Source organism: Labrus bergylta, chromosome 12 (genome assembly GCF_963930695.1).
Source record: "Labrus bergylta chromosome 12, fLabBer1.1, whole genome shotgun sequence".
Classification (NCBI taxonomy): domain Eukaryota; kingdom Metazoa; phylum Chordata; class Actinopteri; order Labriformes; family Labridae; genus Labrus; species Labrus bergylta.
The window spans coordinates 7,447,633-7,466,318 of NC_089206.1; the positions used below are offsets into that span (position 1 = coordinate 7,447,633).

The following is an 18,686-nucleotide window of genomic DNA, read 5'->3' on the forward strand; positions in this document are numbered from 1 at the left end:
CCGGACCCGAACCCGGGCCGCCCGCCTGGGCGCGCGCTCTAACCACTGCACCACCAGCGCCCCGTGTCATGATGCTTTTGATGTTGTGTGAAACACTTTGAATTGCCTTGTTGTTGAAATGTGCTATATAAATAAACTTGCCTTGCCTTGAATGGTAAATAATAGTCACACACACTCATGGTCATGCTTTTAGGTACTAAACACTTACATGGAATTTATAGCTCATTAACAACCTCATTTAAACTTCTTTTGCTTATATTTTTAACGGGACGTAGAGGACGGACAATACTTTGTTGTGGAGCAAAAGATGAATTAATGATGTTGTTATTTTTCTGTGGAGGACAGTCTTAACAAAACACATTCATGGTTTGGGACTCTGTTTTGGAGTGAGTTTTTCATTTTAAGGGACAATTAACAAGGATTCAAACAGGGTATAACTGTTGATACATTTTAGCATGTGCTACATTTAGTCCTTCTATATTTGTCGGCATGGCGATAGGAGTGTGAAATTATGAGTTCTATGTTGTTGAGTTGTAGATTGTTGTTGATTATGACATCACAGCATCTCAAAATCTGTTCCGATGACTGGTTCTTCTACCCTTTTGGTCTACTTTGGAGTTTGTGGGTTTGAGATAGGCGTGAGAGATAGTTGTGAAAGAGAGTGGTTAGAGAAATTGTTGTATTCAAAGCGTTCAAAAGTTATTTGGTCTTGTTTGTTTGTTTGTTGTTTTGTCTGTGTTGTTCTGCGTTATCCTTTTCTGTATTTTAATACAGAAACAGGTTTATCATGGAGTTCGTGGAGGGAAGTAGAGGAGTCTACAAGTCGATCAGGGTGCTGTTTGACACACCGATTTATGAACGTGCCAAACAGATCTGTTGGCACATTCAATCCTTTAAAGTGAAGGTTGCAGTGGTGGCTGAACTTTTAAACCTTCAACAGAAGAAGCAGCTTCCATCTGAGCTTACTGTTGAAGACATGACTGACCTGCTGCTGGAAGAGAGTAAAAAGTCCCTGAGGGTGCAGCTCTGGGAGTTTGAGATGGATGATTTTGACGAAGAGGAGGTGAAGCCTCTTCTCAAGCTGGTGTGGGAGGTTAACACCAGCATGCAGAGGAGAGATGTCGGGTTTCAAGCAAAAAGACTGATTGACTCTCCAGAGGACATTCCTCCCTCCTATAAACATCAGAAGATCCTTAGCCAGGCACACAAATATGCCAGGATCCTGGTGGAGCAGCAACAGGATCCTCCCATCTCCAAACTGTTGAGCCCACAGGAGGTGGTGCTGGATTTGGTTCCAAGAGTCCTGCAGGGCCTCTGGGTGCCTAAAAGAACGACATCCAGCGACATGCCCTCCCAGAAGCTCTCTGAAATGGCTGTAAGCGTCACCAAAGCTGTTCTGGATGGAGTCTCCACCACCTTAATGTCTCCCACGCACCATCAAGTCACCTATTCCCGATCAGAAAGAGACGATATGGTCCTCTCAATTGAGGGAAGGGTCAGGAAGATGTATCCTCCAGATACTCTGAGGAGGAAGTTGAACAGCTTTGAAGCAAAGGTGTTGAAAGGCATCACAAGTGTTGCAGTGGAACACATCTGTGTGCTATTTGAGCCTCAGACTCACTCAGATATACCTGCTGACGAACTTTCATCCATCACTTCTGTCCAGGGGTCATTGAATAGAAGCCAGGCTACACAAAGCCCAGCTCTGCCTGTAACCCTGCTTTCTGTAGCTAATGTCACAGCTTCAGTCTTGGAAGGTAAGGCAATGGATGTGAAACTTCTCCGAGATCTAGACTCTGCAAACATTTCCCTTCCATCCTCTTTTTTGACTCCTCGAGATAAAACTGCTTTCCCTCTGAGCAATGCTGAACTTCCTGGCATCTTCAGCGTGGATGAACAAGCTCAACAGACAATGCCTTGTCCTGAACCAGAGCCTGCAATGGTGCAACCTCAATCACTTCATGTTACCATGCCCCCTGAAGTATTTGTTAATGCTTCAGTCCTGGGTAGTGAGGTTGCAGATGAGCAGCCCAAACAAGAACCAGAACTGAATATGACTCTCTTCTCTGATTCTCCACTTCCTTCAGCCAAAGCAGATGAACCCTCTGCCTTCAGTCAGGCCTTTGAAGAAGAACCTCTACTAGGCCAGAAATCAAACTCTGCTGAGACACTGTTGCCACTACCTCCTGATACCCTGCCAGCTAAACCTCCAGTCATGATTTCAGTCCTGGGGTGTGAGGTTGATGATAAGCAGCCCAGCCAAGATCAAGAACCTGCTGTGGTGCAAGATCCAGCGCTTATTGGAGATGATACTGATGAACTCTGCGTAATTGCTGAGGCAAAACTACCAGATCCTTTACTAGGCAAGGAACCACACTGTGCTGCTGGAATGTGGTCGCAACTACCTCCTCCTGATACCCAACGAGACAAAACCCCAGTCAAGGTTTCAGTGCTGTGGGGTCAGGTTTGGAAAAAGCAGCCTATCGAAGAAGCCGCCAGTTTGCCTGCCCTGCCACCTAATGTAACCGTTGCTGATGCTGACAAAACCTCTGCTGTCACGCAGGCCACACAAGAGCCTCCACCAGAGTCTGCTGAGGTCCAAACTCAATCACGACATGTAACCCCACCAACTGAACCTCCAGTATATATGGTGTCAGTCCTGGGGAGTGAGGTGATAAATAAGCAGCCCAGCAGAAGACCAGCTCTTAGAAACTCCAATGATGTGGTGCAGGATGAGATCCCGGAGTCTGGAATTCAAAGCTGGTTCGGATGGTTTGGAAAAGCTTTCTACTGCTGCATCAAGCCTGAAAAAGAAGCCTGAGAATTCTTCTGTTCGACAGTAACTGTCGTTATATATCAATAAATGTCACTATAATCAATGTATGGTTCCATTGCAGTCAATTAGCATCAGCCTGTCTCATTTGAAGTCATCATGATGTTGCTTAGACAAAGTGTTAAGAGATGATTATTATAGAACAATAATTGCAAGCTAATGTAAAAAACAAGAAAGTGAACCTCTTGGTCAAACTAAAAGAAAGGTTTTTGGGCTTCATTATGTCCCTACATGAATATATATCTACAACATGTCTACATCTGGTCGTTGGGGTGATCAGTAAGTGTTGTACAGTATTCTCTGTACTGGGTAACAACTGAATTTGTCTCAATTTCTGGTATGTCTTGAAACGTAAAAGTGAAAAATAAACTAAACACCCATTGACTGCATGTCTATGGTTTGTAAAAGAAATGACTTAAGAGGAGTTTTCTATAGATTAAGGTTAGAATCATGTTTTCATCAATACTCTGTCTGAATTATCTCAGAATCAGCACGGAGCTCGTGTCCGCGCAGGATGGCATCTCCCACTACAAAGATGGCACACAAAAATATATAAAGACCTTAAAAATGAGGCCAAACTGAATTTAGTTTATTCATTGCTACACATATTATTAAAGCTTGAGAGAGTAGCTGAGACATTATCCCTAAAGGCTCCGCACTGAATTCAATTGGAGGTTCTCATCTTATTCATATCAGGCTGCTTTGGATTTAAAACAGTTGATATATGATAGATATACAGACTAAAGATGTCCTCCAGAGACCGAGTCAGGCAGGTAAATGAGGTGGTGAGTGTGATGATGAGTGCTGATTACAGAGTTCAAGGTAGCACGTTTACTTTGTTAATTTGCCTTTTTAATTTTTTATCCATGACTGTGATTCAAAGCACTTCATAAATGTATGTATTATTATGTACATTATCATTATGAAACAAGAAATATTAGACAGGGATGTTCAGGACACCATCAGTAAATGAAGTTAATATGGGCTGATCTTACACTAAGAGAGAAGACAGACAGTAGATGTTTTTCACAGGCTACACAGAAATCTTTATTTCTAAAGGGAAATGATGGATTTCTATGAGATCAAAGAAGCACTTCTTTGCACCTTTAGTGACAAAGAAGTTTGTAACCGGGGAATCAGCTTTTCTTTCAAGTTCAATGACGGTATATACTTCTGAATCCCCCCTAAATTAAAACTCAAGTTCTGTTGCATTGGGTTTTAAACATATGAAATGTTTTTACCTCCTGTGCTTGAAGAAACAGAATAGTTTTACTAACCTAAGGTAAAATGCAGATCACAGTGATGTTTGTTCACCACCTTATTTGCCTCTATGAAGGTTTATTCTCTGGTGGGCCCACTGCCCAACAGACCTGTAGTATTGCTTAATATGTAAATTATGTAACCTGAAACTTGTTTTTTGAGGCTTGACCCAGTCTTGAATATAAAGCTTTTTCAATTTTCTTTTGAGTGTTAATATTATTGGTCTTTATTGCCCTATTACAGATTTGTATTATTTTTTCACTAATAGCATATATATTTTCTGATATGTCCCAACTTGAAAATGCAGAAAACAATATGGACGACATAGAAATCCTTATGTCACATAGCTTATCCAGCAGAGTGCAATCCAACGCCACAGCCAAAATACTGTCAGCACTGACTGCAGCTTACGTAGCAGAGCTGAGCAGCTGAGCAGCTGAGCAGCTGAGCAGGCAGTGGTCAGCACTAGAACGGCTGACAACACATAATGTTTGGTATTCATTATTAAAACTATTTGCTTAAAATGAAAACCCTTTCAGTACCTTTCTGATTCATATCTGTGCTTAGGAAAGTAATAAGTATAAAGTCTATTTTCATTCCGGCTTCTATGGTGATGATTTGATGCTGCGCTCTGCGGGATAAAGAACAATTATTAGGTGTATGTACTTCCCCTCCACATCTGGAACCACTCTCCAATCCGTCTGTTAAAAGTGAAGCTGGGAGAGAGAGAGTTATTTTAGCATAAGTCTGAGATCAGAGGGAAAGACAGCTTTGCTCAGTAGAAGGTTACACACTTCTAGCTGCACCTCTATGACTCCCATGCTACACCTCATTCATTGAAAGTATATTAAATCACAAGAGATGCAGCTTTATCATGACAATTTTGGGGTGCTGTTAAATAACTTATTTTAGCTTATCAAGAGGACTCAAAATGGCTAGAAAAGATTGCCAGTCATCCGGCTTCAAAAGAGAGTGGTGTTGATCTTCTCTTCCAACACTCAACAAGAGAGCAATTTTAGGACGCTAGTTACAGCAAACATGAGCGATAAAAAAATGAACGAATGGGGCGCTGGTGGTGCAGTGGTTGGTGCGCGCTCCCCATGTATAGAGGCTGTGGTCTTCCGGGCGGGCGGCCCGGGTTCAAGTCCGGCCTGTGGCTCCTTTCCCGCATGTCGTTCCCCACTCTCTCTCTCCCTGGTTTCCTCTCTGTCCACTGTCCTGTCTCTCCAGTAGAGGCACAGAAGGGCCCAAAAATAAATCTTTAAAATCAAAAAAAATGTGAATGTACAGATCATAAGCAAACCTTCCAGTTCTTGGGAACTCTGAGACTATTCAAAGTTTGCATATCAAATTTAAAAACACAAATTTTCCTCTCTTGAGGGTGTGCAACATTTTAGTCACAGGTAGTTAAAGGACGAGGTCTAAGTTGGAGGCAGCACATCATGCCCTGCAGTCCAAAGGATCCACTATTCTTAGTAGTGCTCTAATTATTGTCAGTTTTCGGTGGTGTGTCAGCCTCGTCTTGAATGTCCTAATTTATTTCTCTGGTTGTTGTTTTCTTTAAGAATCAAAAGATGCCAAGAGTGGATCCAAGGGGAGGCTCCCCGCTGTTTTTCATACTGCATCTTCTTATTGATGTTTATTTCAAATGACTCCACAAAAGATAACATCGTCTGACAGACATTCTTCTTCATCCTCCCATCATCATTGCCTAAATTACCCGCAGTGAACTTCCCATTCATTGCCGCCTCTACAGTAAAAACAGTGGTCACAGAAATTCATTGTAGTACATCCCATTTACACCACAAACCACTCATGGGATTGTAAAAGCGGCTCACTAGTTTTGGTGTAATTGGTAGTGTGTGGGTGTGATTTCTTTTTTCTGCAGATGTTTCTAAGGAAACAGAGACTGGAGCACTAAGGCTCCTCTTAAACTTTCAGCGTGGACTCATTTGGCCTGGTGAGAGCGCTAAAAGATGAAAGGAAGAGTTGAATTAATAGTTTCCACAGGAGAGTACATCAAAGGGCCTCAAATATTAATGGCATACATTTGAGGTTAACTCTGAGCAGCTGGCTTTTGTTTTAATGTTGAACAAAGGAATTCTTTTCATCCATTTTTTTGGTCATTCCAGAGTTAGAAAAAAATCCTGCAGTCAATTACTTCCAGTCCAAATACTTAAGATACTGTGCAGAAACACTACAGTATGAGTTAATGGTTCATATTTAAACAGTATCTTTTGGGTACATGGTGAGCTGTTGATCAAGTCAGAGCATTTGAAAGAGAGGCTAGAAATGTAAATTTGTACTCTTAACATCTAAACCAGTCGTTAACACAAGGGGGCAGTATAATCCAGTTAACAGAGAGGATTAGTACTCTTGTTGGTACAGAGCAATATTTCCCTGTTGTTCAATATTATATTAATAAAATTACAAAATCACTGTGACACATTCAAAAGTAATCTTTAAAGTTGAGTTTTTTTCTGGTTTCTACAGGGTTGTCTATAAAGGCAATAGTTATCCAACAATATTTTTTTTGTTTAACACCCTTAAAACAGTGATGAAAAATTACTGTCAAGAATCTCATACCTCATAATTCCATTTGAATTCTTCGGTTCACGATTCGAGTGCATGTAGATCGATATGCTTCGATTCGATATTGATTCAATACTACAAATAAACTAGAAAAATACCCAGATAATTCATTACAGTACCTACTAAAATGTGTTTAATAACAATGTGTGCTTTCTTTGTATTGGTTTAGAACAAACGGACACCAATTTGTATTTTACAGATGTTGTTTAGTCAAGTGGGGTCTCTGTGCAACGCAAATCACAGTATGGAGGCACCCACAGCGCCCCTACAGGAGGGGGGCTTCATTACAAATTTGAATTAGGAAAAAAACATAAAGCAATGTATTGTTGAATCGATTGTGTTAAACTGCCTTAATAAAAAATATACTTGTGTTCTGAATGAGGCACATTTTAATGTTCTTACACTTAAATACTTTAATTTTGAACCACTTTCGACTCAAACACATTTTAATAGCTTCTGTTAGCCGATCATTTGTAAATTAAAGAAGATTGTCAATAAATATATCATCTAATAAATCATGATAAAGTCTCATAGCTATTCTATCTCACAGTTTAAATTACTTAAAGTACCTTGACTTTGGGTACTTACAATATATGTTGATGATAATGTTTCTGTACTTTAAAATACTGTAAGCAGGGTCTGGATGATTTTCTCAATTGGGGGGAACTCACCAACCCAACCCAAATTCTTCACAAACAGCTTTATTGGCCATGTATGCTTACACACACAAGGAGCTTCAACATACAGTGAGGAGTTTTTATCTGATTTTCAGTCAACCTTAGAAAAACTAAAGACTTATCTATCCAGCTATCTACTGTATTTACGTATATGTATCTCTACATACCCCAAACATACATTTTAATAATTCACATGCAAATCTGAAGTCCTGCAGAAGAGGACAAAGTGCTTACCATTTAGTCACTCCAACACCCTATGGTGCTGAAATGAAAAAAAAAAAAAACATATATATATTCATTTCTATATACCATTGTTGTCTAATTTAGAGTTACAGTAAGGTGTTGTTTGTTGGTTTGTATTCTACTTGAGGCTTACCAACATATGAAGTTGGTGGTTTGTTTGTTGTTAGAGGATTGTAAAAAGTAAATAACTGAGCTTTACTTTTAGTTTAGCCTGAAAATAATTCATACATTTTGAAAGACGTGGATATTGAATATTTGTGTCAAAGCAATACAAACCATATAATGAAAGTATTTTTAGAACGGTTTTGAAACAGTGAATTTAAAACAGCTAGATGTGGGAAACAATGGCAACAACAACAAAAAACTAACAATTCTTTGGGAACAAAAGAGAATGCAGGAACAATCAAGGAAGGGAAATTGAAAGCATGAAAAGCCTATTCTAAGGGAGAGGGATTTCTTTAGAGGAGACTATCCTTGCAGAGAGGTGTGTGTGTTTGTTTGTTGGTTGGTGTATGTGTGTGCTTGTGTGTGTGTGTTATCCGTCTCCAGATGTGTACACACTGCCATGAGTCTGGCAACAGCAAACACACTGAACTTCTTGGGCGAGTGTGTGAAGTGTGCCTTGACCTCTGGCTCCTCATGTGGCCACCAAATGAGATCTCCCAGACCAACATTTGTTTTATCTAACGACTTTATTCTAAAGAGAATAAATTCTTTTTCATGGGAACCAAAAAAGAAAAATACTCACTAAAACATATCAAGTATAAATCCAGTTCAGGATATTTTAAGTGAGTATTTATGTAAACTGAACAATCTTTAAGAAACAGTTTTTTTTCCACAGGAAACAAGGTTAGGCTGAATGAAGTGTTGCAACCTATTAGCCTGGTTTGTAACTAACACGGCTGTGAACATACAGGAGCAGATATACTACAGGCCACTCTAAAACAAACAATGCTGCAAATTCCACAACTTTACTTGTATTTCCCACATTTTCCCCCTAAACCCTCCGACACCAATTCATGAATCATTCATGTCTTTACACAAATATATTCAGAAAATGTCTCCTGCATTACAAAACTGAAAAAAAAAAGAAAAAACAATAATTTCCTTTGGATCGCGTTCCAACTCATCTGCTTTCCATGCAAATAAAAAATAAATTCCGTGCCAGTTCTGTTTGAAGAGCACTGCCAAAGCCACTCAGTCCAGAAAAACACCAACTTTACTGAAAACCAAAGACACACACACATACACACACACACACACACACAAGATTTACAGAGCAGCTCAGAATTTAGGAGGTTGGTGTTAAAACTAAACAAAAGGAAATAGGAAAAGGGATAAACAGAAATGAAACTACCCATATGTTTCAGACTCTCAAAGACACACGAGCATGCCGACCTCACCCTGTTCATTCTGTGGCTGTGCCGAAAAGTCAATGAACAGCTTAAGTCTGACGTATGCGTTATGACGGGCAGGTGAGTGGAAGCTAAAACAGCTGTAACTGTGTGATGCCATTCAAGGGAAACTCTGGGTGTAGCCGTCAGAATAAAGCTGCTCTTGTTTCACAGCAGCAGAGAGTCCGAGGCTGGGTGGTTGTGCGCTCTGCAGCATGTTTCACATCATACAATGAGAGCTTGTTGACAAATCACGAGGGTAAAAAAGGCTCACGGAGAATATGAAACACACACAAGCTGTCGTGTGTATCTGCACTGAACAGGGTGTTTCCAGGTAGAGGAGGTGGGACCTGGTACAAACAGGATACAGGAAATGGGCCTGCGTCTAAGAAGGGGGTCAATCAAACGAACCCTGCAACATAATGGACACAGTGTTACTCTTGTTTTTAAATGAGTTCATGTTACAATGGTCCCAGCAAATCATTTTTAAAGAATGTCAGACTTGGTGGTCTGAAAATATAATCAGTGGTAGAAATGCTACAGGTTAAAGTCTTTCATTAAAATCATATCTCTGTGTTATGTGAGTTCCATGTACTTAATGCACTATAAAACAATTTCCTCTTACTGCAGAAAACATCTCCCCTGTGACTGATGCATTATGTAACATTATCAGACTTGTGTAAACAGCATGTAACTGTTTTAGCTCCCTGAAATGAATGTATGTCACTCTGAAATGTAGTGGAATTAAGGTTGTCTAAATGTTTGATACTTTGCTTTTCAAAACCACTTTTAAAAAAATGATACAATCTCCATTATTTTAATGAGCGATGGTAGACTGCAACGTACCGAAGTTGTAAAACATTTCAACCCAAAGCTGCTATGAGTGAAAGAGACACAGCAGTCGTGGTCCATTTAAATTCACAGGTCGGTTCAATGGGATTGTGAGTGATAATTTGTAGAGGAATATCTTAAATTGGGTCTATATTCTGTAACTAATTGCTGCCAAAGCTTCTGTGCAATTTAGACAGTGTTCAGGAGTTTGCTTGCAATTTCCAAGTAATTAAAAGCAAGAAATTAAACTATTTGGGTTCCTAGAACTTTTTTTGTTGGCGTGGTTTAGAAACAGGTATCCATGTTGTTGTTTTCTTCATCAAATTTTTTAATTCAAATTTTGTGACAACCGTAAGTGGAATAGAATTTTAGAGGAGTATAAAATGAAAAAGTAAAGAGAATTCAAGCACCAAAACATTATCCTCAAGTATGGTACTTGGGTTAATGAATCTGTTTTTTTTGTCTAAAAAAACTAAACTAAAGTCTGGGACAGTCCTTCAAACTGTTTCTCATGTGATAAATGGAAACTGTGCTACTTGGTTTGCTTCATCGTCACCCTCAGTCCTCTTCACACTCTGAAAAGTCACAGACAGCCTTGTGATCCATATATCAATAACAAGGTACATTTTTACCTTGTAAAGGAATGACACACTTGGTCTAATGCTGGCCTGCACTCTCCACAGTAATGGAACAGAAGCGCAGGCTGGAGAAAAGAGTGAAACATAATGAACAATTTTAGAGTATAAAAGTAAAAGCTTTCAAATACTTTACTTTAGACTTTAGCAAAGGTTTCATTGGAGGGTTCAGTTTGTCCTCCCCAAAGGTGGACATTGGGAATTCAATGCCTCACTTTGAATTTGAAATTTTTAACTTTATTAGAAATTCCTCCAAATAACTGATTATGATAAATATGTGTAACTTAAATGTAGCTCCACCAAGCTAGTCTTTAGTGGAAACTGTTGTGGCTGTGGTACAGTGGAGCTGCCAGGCTTCTCTATGAACTTCTATAGCTGCACAAAGACTAGTGTTGTGAATGAATGTGTGGGCTTGTGAGGAAAGGCACTTAAGCATGGGTGTGTACTGTCACAGTCTTCAACACAGGGTATTTATTTGTATTTGTTCAAGTTCCTGGAGGTTTGCTGTTAGGTCGAGGTTTCAACTGTGTCAATGTATATGTGTGGAGCAAAATAACCTGAGGTTGTTCACCTCTAGTTTAGTACCACTCACTAGGTAGCATTTTACACAAGTGGAAAACAAATTCATTTTTTAGGTATTTTATGTAGCAAAAGAACAAATGTTTTCTTGTTTCAGCTTCTAAAAAGTGACGGTTTTCTATGTTTGTACTTTATATAATAAAGTAAGTATTCAAGTACTGTAAGAAATAATACTTTGAGTAACCCGTCCTAATACTTATATAAGTATTTCCTTTTCATGGTACTTTAGTTTATCAGTGACTTTATTGATCTACACATTTATTTCTTAAGTTGCAGAACTATACTGTGTGAAAACTTCATGTACGTCATTTATAAAGAATATCATTCTTTACTGTATATCATTCTAAGGATGATGATATTGAAGGAATCATAAGAGCATTTGGGGAAATGGGTGCTGGAAATGGCTGCAGAGAATAATAGGGATATCACACATTCACCCTTTTAAGGAGCATCTCCTTTATTGACATTGTTTTTGCTCAGTGTTGTTGGCAGCTTTTCTAATCTCCATCAGTTCAACATATTTGCCAGTATTGCTATCAAAGTCTAAATGTACTTTTTTTTTACAGCGGACATTCTGACTTTTCATAGCAGATAAAGCACAGTTGTTCCTGTGCTCTGTTTCATTTAGTTTCCCTACAAGACAGCATGCACAATATCTGTGAAATCCAATATGTCAAAATATCCTCTTTGAAAAAACCTAAAGGATCAAACACACAACAGGGTACATCTTCTTCCTCTAAAGAAAGAAGAAAAACACATTGTTTGTAATCATTTGCCTTGAATCACCTTTTCCCTCACTTTTACCAAGAAATGTGAGGCTGTCTATTTTGGGTTGGATTGGTGTTGTTGACTCTGGACATGACGTGCTGTTTTCCCCTCTGGGTTGCTGTGATGTCACATGGGAAAATAGCTAATGGGGCTTCAGCTTCCGTCTTAAAATGGTAGAAGCAACACTTGAAATAGATGTATAATAAAACCCCTATTTCTATAAATCTAAATTCTCAAAAATTCTACAGGAAAAAATGTGAAGGCGAGGGCTGTCGTGTCTCCTCCTGTGTCACTTTGGTGTTACTTTGAGGAGGATGGGTGGGAGGAGATATGCAGATGTGGTGCAAGTGGGGCCCTATTAGTGGAGTTAGAAGTCCACCAAACTCACAGTGGACTGTTGTCACTAGCTCAGTCCACCACACCCACAGCCACAGTCAGGGTCAACTTTCACAGGTTGGCATTTTGCTTTCAGCCAAGAAGGGTTATTCTGCAGAGACTGTTGTGACTTCTATGTGTTTTGAGACTGGGCAATTCCATCATTTCCACACAAAGTGGATACAGTGGAACTGAGGCTTTACATGCCCTGGACGGGGGAATACTTTTTTTCTTCTTTGAAAACATTTTCCTCAGCTTGAAGAGTCCTTTAACTCAAATCTTGACCTTCAACGTGGATATTGAAGGATGCATTTTGTGATGGCATCGTGTTCCATTTTGTTCTTCACTCTATTTTTGACAATTGTTGAAACCAAGTTCTACAGACCCTTCCAGTTTAACCAGTATAAAGCTGGGCTCAGTCCACATCATGAACAAGGGAAACCCACCAGCAGACACAAGTAAGTTTGATCTCTGTTTCTTGTTCTGAAGAATAACATTTACACTGTTTAAGATGTCAAACTATACATTTCGCTTATATTTACAGAATGCAGTATTTTGAAAGACAAAAACAAAATACAATTATTTGTCCAAACTTTATTTTCTCCTGTTTATCTCCTCTCTAAAAGGAATCATTGTGCCTATGTTGTTGAAAAGACAGTGTCCTTCACTGTGCAGGATGGGGCAGCACCCTATGTAAAAGCAGAGTACAACAAGTGTTCCTGGGGTCAAAAATGTCCAACTCTTCTGTGAGTAATCAGCAGTTCTTATTATGTTATTAAGATATTCAGCCTTTGAGCTGGTAACTAAATTTTCTTTGGAATTACACTACTTCATGGCACAAAAGTCAGGTTTCTGACAAAAGGTTTGTTGTTCCCCTCAGGTATCGTCTGATGTACAAACCAACATACAAGGTGGCACATAAAACTGTCACAGAGCTGGAGTGGCGTTGTTGTCCTGGTTACTCTGGTTATGGTTGTATGGAGGGACCTCCAGTTTACCAACACCCAATGAAAATGATGCCGCCATTCGAAGGTCCTCAAATGAAAGGCCCACTAATGAGAGGCCCACCAATGAAAGGCCCTCAAATGAAAGGCCCACCAATGAAAGGCCCACAATTCAAGGGCCCACAGTACAAAGGTCCCATGTTCAGGGGTCCCATGTTCAAGGGTCCACCTATCAACAGTGTTATGAAGGCCAACCCATGGAGTCAACCCAAAGGACCTCCCACTAGCAGTTTTCACTCTTACCCTATGCCCCACTTTGGGCCTCCAGGGTCTTCCTCCTACCCAGACACCTCCTTTGAGCCGTTTCCACCTCAACCAGAGCCAGAGACAAAGCCAGAGTTACAAGAACCACATCACACAGAGCATGACCAACAGCATGAGCATGATCATGAGCTCGAGCACAGCCAAGGACCTGAGGAACACATACCAGACGAAATCCCTCCCATTCCCTCTGGTGTTGAACAGCCTGAGGGTGAACCAATAGGTGTGTTGTATGTCTTTTTTGTTGTTGTTTAACTCTGGATAATAACAAAAATGAGCTTACAAATTTTCTTTACAATCTTGAGCTCTGAAAGACTGATATAGCATTTTACCAAATTTGTACAACTATAACATCAAGGCCCAAAAGTTTGTTGGTACCAATGTTAACAGCTTAACCTTTCTCTCTTTAGGCCAGACACTAGACAGCGAAACAGAGGAACGAATATTTCGAATGGAGGAGGATGTGCAACGTCTAAACCAGGGCCTGGAGACCCTGAGGGGTACTGTGAATGGACTGGAACATAGTCTACGGGCCTCACTAAGAGAGGATGCCAACAGGATGCTGTCAGCTCTGCTCTCAGCTGTCCCGGGCCCCGTTCCTGCTCCGGCTGTTTCCTCTAGTCCGGACACTGTGGGGTTTGTAGAGATTCCTGGGGGAGATTCTGACACAGAGGGTCTAGATGGCAGACATGTGTTTCCAGGCCTTACAGAACTGAATGGAAGAGTGGAGGAGCTCAAGCTAGAGCTTAAAGCCAAGACTGCAGAGCTGCAGGAACTAAAAACGACAGTGATGGGACACGATGGAGCACTGAAAAAGATGTCAAATACAGAAGGTGCTGTATCAAACACCACTGACAACCTTGGAGGCAGTGCGCCAGGGGCTTTGGAGAAGTTAATGGATGCGAAGCTGAGCGAGGCAAGGACAGAAATTCTTGGTGGGATTGAGAAGCGTGTGGAGAGTGCAGAAGGTCGATGTGAGGAGAAAGCCGGGGATGTGCGTCGTCAGTGCCAGAGGGAACAAGGTGAGAGGCAGGAGCAGATGGAAGATGCTCTGGAGGAAAGTAATGCAAACTTAAGATCAGACCTGAGAAAGCTCCAGGCACAGATTCATGGTTTAAAGGCTACAGAGAACTGCAGTAATAGTGTGAGTGGCCTGATAGAAAGGGTGCAGCACTTGGAAACATCAGTGGCAGGCCTAAACCAGTCCCAGGGGCACCTGAGAGTGGAGCTGGGAGCACACAAGGACCATATAGAGGGGATTCTGGAGGGGCGTCTGGGGTATGTAGAGGACAAACTCAACTTGACTGGGAAGATTCAAAGTGATGAGGCTGGAAGGAGGGATGGTGTCTTAGACAAAGCCATGAATGGACTTGGCCTGGAGTCCAGAATGGAGGGTAAGTTGAGGGCTGTTGAATACCGGTTACTGACAGCTTTGGAGGAGCTGGGTAATGCCACGGCCCCTGCTCTGCTGGAGGGTCATGCTGTTCCAGCTCTTGAGACAGAACTTGAGTCCTTGCAAGAGAGAATAGAGGTGGATGTCGACAGACTGCAGAAGCAACTAAGCAGCCTTGAGAGACTCTGCTCCTCTTCCTGTTCCTCACCACAAAATTCAGTTGCCATCCAGGGAGATTCTGCTGCGTCAAATGCTGACCTGGAAAAGCAGCAGGATTTGAAAGAGGTTCTTGACATGCAAGATGACCGTTTGCGCAGGCTTAATGCCACACTAAACAACATACTTAGGCGACTCACCCGCAAAGACCAACAGGATCAAGTAGAGGGAGGCCATCCCACCCAAGGACAGCTCACAATCCTCAAGTTCAATGTCCGCTCAGTCAACCACACCCTGAAGAGCCTCCAGGATTCACTTGGGACAGTGGCGCATCAGGTAGGTCAAGCAAACAACTCCTGGCATGAGAGAGAGGCCCGTCTAGCCCAGCAGATAAAGGGTGTAGTCCAGCTGGTTGGACACCAGGCCTCAATGCTTGGGTCAGGTGAGCGCAGACTGACACGTCTTAAGGCTGAGCTGCAGGAGTTGAGGCGAAGGCTAGCTGAGGAGGTCGGAGGCTGTCGAAGCACTGCTTTGGGGGTCCAGAAAGAGGTAACTGTGGTTGGGGGGCGTGTCGCCAATGTGGAGGACAAGTGTAATGGCCTGAATTTCCTGGCAGAGGACCTGGAGAGAATCAGGCAAGAGTTGGAAGGTCAATCCAGCGGCCTCCTCCAGCAGGTCAACGGGACTCTCTCTAGTCATACTCAGCAGCTTTCTGAGCTTAGAGCTGAACTCAGAAACTGCACCTCCAAGGCAGAGCCAACACAACAGACTCTTGAACTGGAAACAGAGCTGAAACGAGGGGACACCTTCACTTTAAATTAGTTCAATTTAAATCAACAACATATTTAAAAAATGAATGAAAAAGGAAAAATTGTGTATTTATAACTGGGGTCCACAAAAACCACATCTCATTATTTGAATTGTAAAATACAAAGGTTTTGAACCTGCACTGATAATGACAGGCTTTTTTTTTACTAGAAAGGAAAAGGCAGCTAAATGTGACTGCACTAATAACACAGAATCTTAAAATGGAATCATGAAGGTGCTGACATGAATTTTTTGTCAGAATGGACCATCATATAGAGCCCTAGTGATTGAAGAAGGGATTTATAGCATCAAACTGCACATGTGATACTGTTTCTGTTTCTGTAAAGCTTACCAAAAATCCTATATGAAAAGTTGTTTTAGAATGTTTACATGTTTAGGTTTTTTATTGTTTATCCTATGTCCGAAGTTTACTAGATATTGTGTTTTTTTACTTTTTCACTTAAGTATTGATTTCTATTACGGTTGTAAAAATTCTGTTTTATGTCAAGCTTCATTTCAAGGATCTTCACCATGACATTCCAATAAAGTTTCTTAATTAATTTTTGCTTGGATAATAGATGTTTGCAGTTTGATACATACATACACAATCATTAAATAATGTTCTGGGTTATGTTGTGGGTTGTCTGAACACCAACCCTAAATCCCAGAAACAAGTTGTGTTTCAACATAAAAATTAGAGGTATTGATGCAGAGAGGTGGGGAAACCACAAGAGTGCAACAGAGAAGCATTAATACTGTTTTACTGCTGGGGACCAGGGGGGGGTTATTTGACCAAGGATATGTTTATACATATTTTAAAATGTATTGCAATAGCTTTTTCTTGGCAGAAGACTGTCAATAATGACAAGGGGATTCAGACAGACAGACAAGGAGCACTTCAGTACAGAAAACATATATCTTATTATGTTTGTAAAGGCTGCAGATCTTCAGCCAGCTGTCTGAACCTGGTTCTCATTGGACGTTACAATTAGGCGAGACATGACTTTGCCAATAACCCTCCCCTGTTAATTCCTGCTCCCCTATCGGACAAACAATCGTTAAAATGACGGATATGTGGGAGAGGAGCCCACTGCTGAGACTAGTGGAGAATAATAACAAAATGCCAGTGAGGAAAGAAGGGCAGACAGAAAAGACAGACAAAAAATGTTGGAGGTATTGAATAATGGAGCAATCTTGAGGCGCAAATACCAATGTCAGTAATGATGCAAGTTCATTGACACATGCAACAATAGATTGAGAAAATATTTCCATAAGCAATCTTTAACACATTACCAACCTACAAATTGTATTATATTATTTAAAGAGTAAAGTTAAATTAGATCAACCTAGAGTTATAATGTAATTATTTTTTGTATGGCTTTATTACCTTTTCACAAAAGAAAACAATTCTCTCCCTGACTCACCAAGTGAGTCCCACATTCAGATCTCCGTTGCATATTTCTGATTTCTTTTCCATTTCCTCCCATCCCTCCCTTTCAGTTCACAGTCACACCTCATACACGCCCAGACAACAACACATTAATCTCACTTGTTTGTTTCCAAGTAGACACTTTAAAAGAAAGGGCAGAAGGAGGCTCTGGTGAATATGTCTTCTCTGACTCAGTCTCTTCACTGCTCACTCATGGATCAGACTCTGAGTTATGCTCCCTGCTCCACTCCCAGACAGTCACTGGCAAAGGCATGCACCCAAATCACAAAAGGGAAAACTGGCACAAAGGATATTTGAGCAAACACAGGCCTGCAGTGGTCTCACATGTGAGTCATCCTATATTGTGTCCTCTGCAGAAGCATATGGTCAAAGTAGGGTTTTTGTCCTCATTATAGTGATGGTCCGAAGACAGATAGTAATGATTACAGTTGGCTCACACATAAAATTGCCCAAGAGGGGGTTGCCTTTAATCAAGGACTCAAATATTCTCAGTAATAAGCTTCAAAATTTGACATTTACAAGAAGCAGTAATGTGTAAAATTGTACTGGGGAAAGGTTATACTTGGAGATGCATCGATTGTGAAAATCAGGCCAGATTCCAATAACATATATAATATTCTTCATATCTGTTTTTCAAGTGTGCTATTAGATTTGATGCATTTAAAATATTCTTAGATGTCCCTTCTATTTAATGTCACTGGAACATGTCTTACATATTGAATATCCCTGTTATTTTGGAGAAATGGTGTGAGCCACATGCTGCCGACATTTTCTTTTACACTTGACCATGAAAACAAATCAAAGTTTGTCCAACATCAATACTGCATATGCAAAACAACTTCAACAGATTCAATAAAAACAACATGTAAATTCAGACACAAAAAGATTACAATATCAAACATCAACAATAAAATCAGTTAAGAGCTTAAACCAAAATGGAAATTTTTACCAAGTAATGTGGCGGTGTGAAAATGTGCAATAATAGTCCAAGAAGAGCAACCTGAGGACTAATTGCTGTTACGTTAATGAATTGCTCTGGGGATAAATGAGACGTGGTGTCTTTCAGTCTTCCACACATGTGCCCTGAGATAACGACCAGAGGGTAAAAGCTCAAAATCACTATGAAGTGCATGATTTGGGCATGCTTGTATTGCATTAGCTCTCCTCAGGTCCTGCCCGTTATGAATAATTAGAAGCCCCTCCTGCCATCTTCCTAAGATTTTGCTGCTCGTTTTATAATCCAAAAGTACTCTGCTCATTTTCACCGTACCCACATCTTTATGCAAAATGCAGTATTTACTAATTAGTGACAGTTATGAGATGAAAAACTGAAAAAAAAAACTGTGTTCATCTGTTCTATGTACTCATTATTCAACATTCTCATTCAAATTATTCACTGGTAAAACATAGTCCAAAATTTCCAGCAGC

The 18,686-nt window shown here is 40.5% G+C and overlaps 1 protein-coding gene across 1 annotated transcript; it reads left to right on the plus strand.

Annotated features, from left to right (window-relative positions):
* The first annotated feature begins 12,221 nt into the window (after positions 1 to 12,221).
* Positions 12,222 to 16,362, plus strand: emilin3a (elastin microfibril interfacer 3a). Its single transcript, XM_065961326.1, has 4 exons — positions 12,222 to 12,645; positions 12,814 to 12,933; positions 13,068 to 13,675; positions 13,863 to 16,362. Exons 1-4 carry the CDS (start codon positions 12,494 to 12,496, stop codon positions 15,821 to 15,823), a joined length of 2,841 nt encoding a protein of 946 aa, XP_065817398.1. The 5' UTR covers positions 12,222 to 12,493; the 3' UTR covers positions 15,824 to 16,362.
* The last annotated feature ends 2,324 nt before the right edge of the window (positions 16,363 to 18,686 follow it).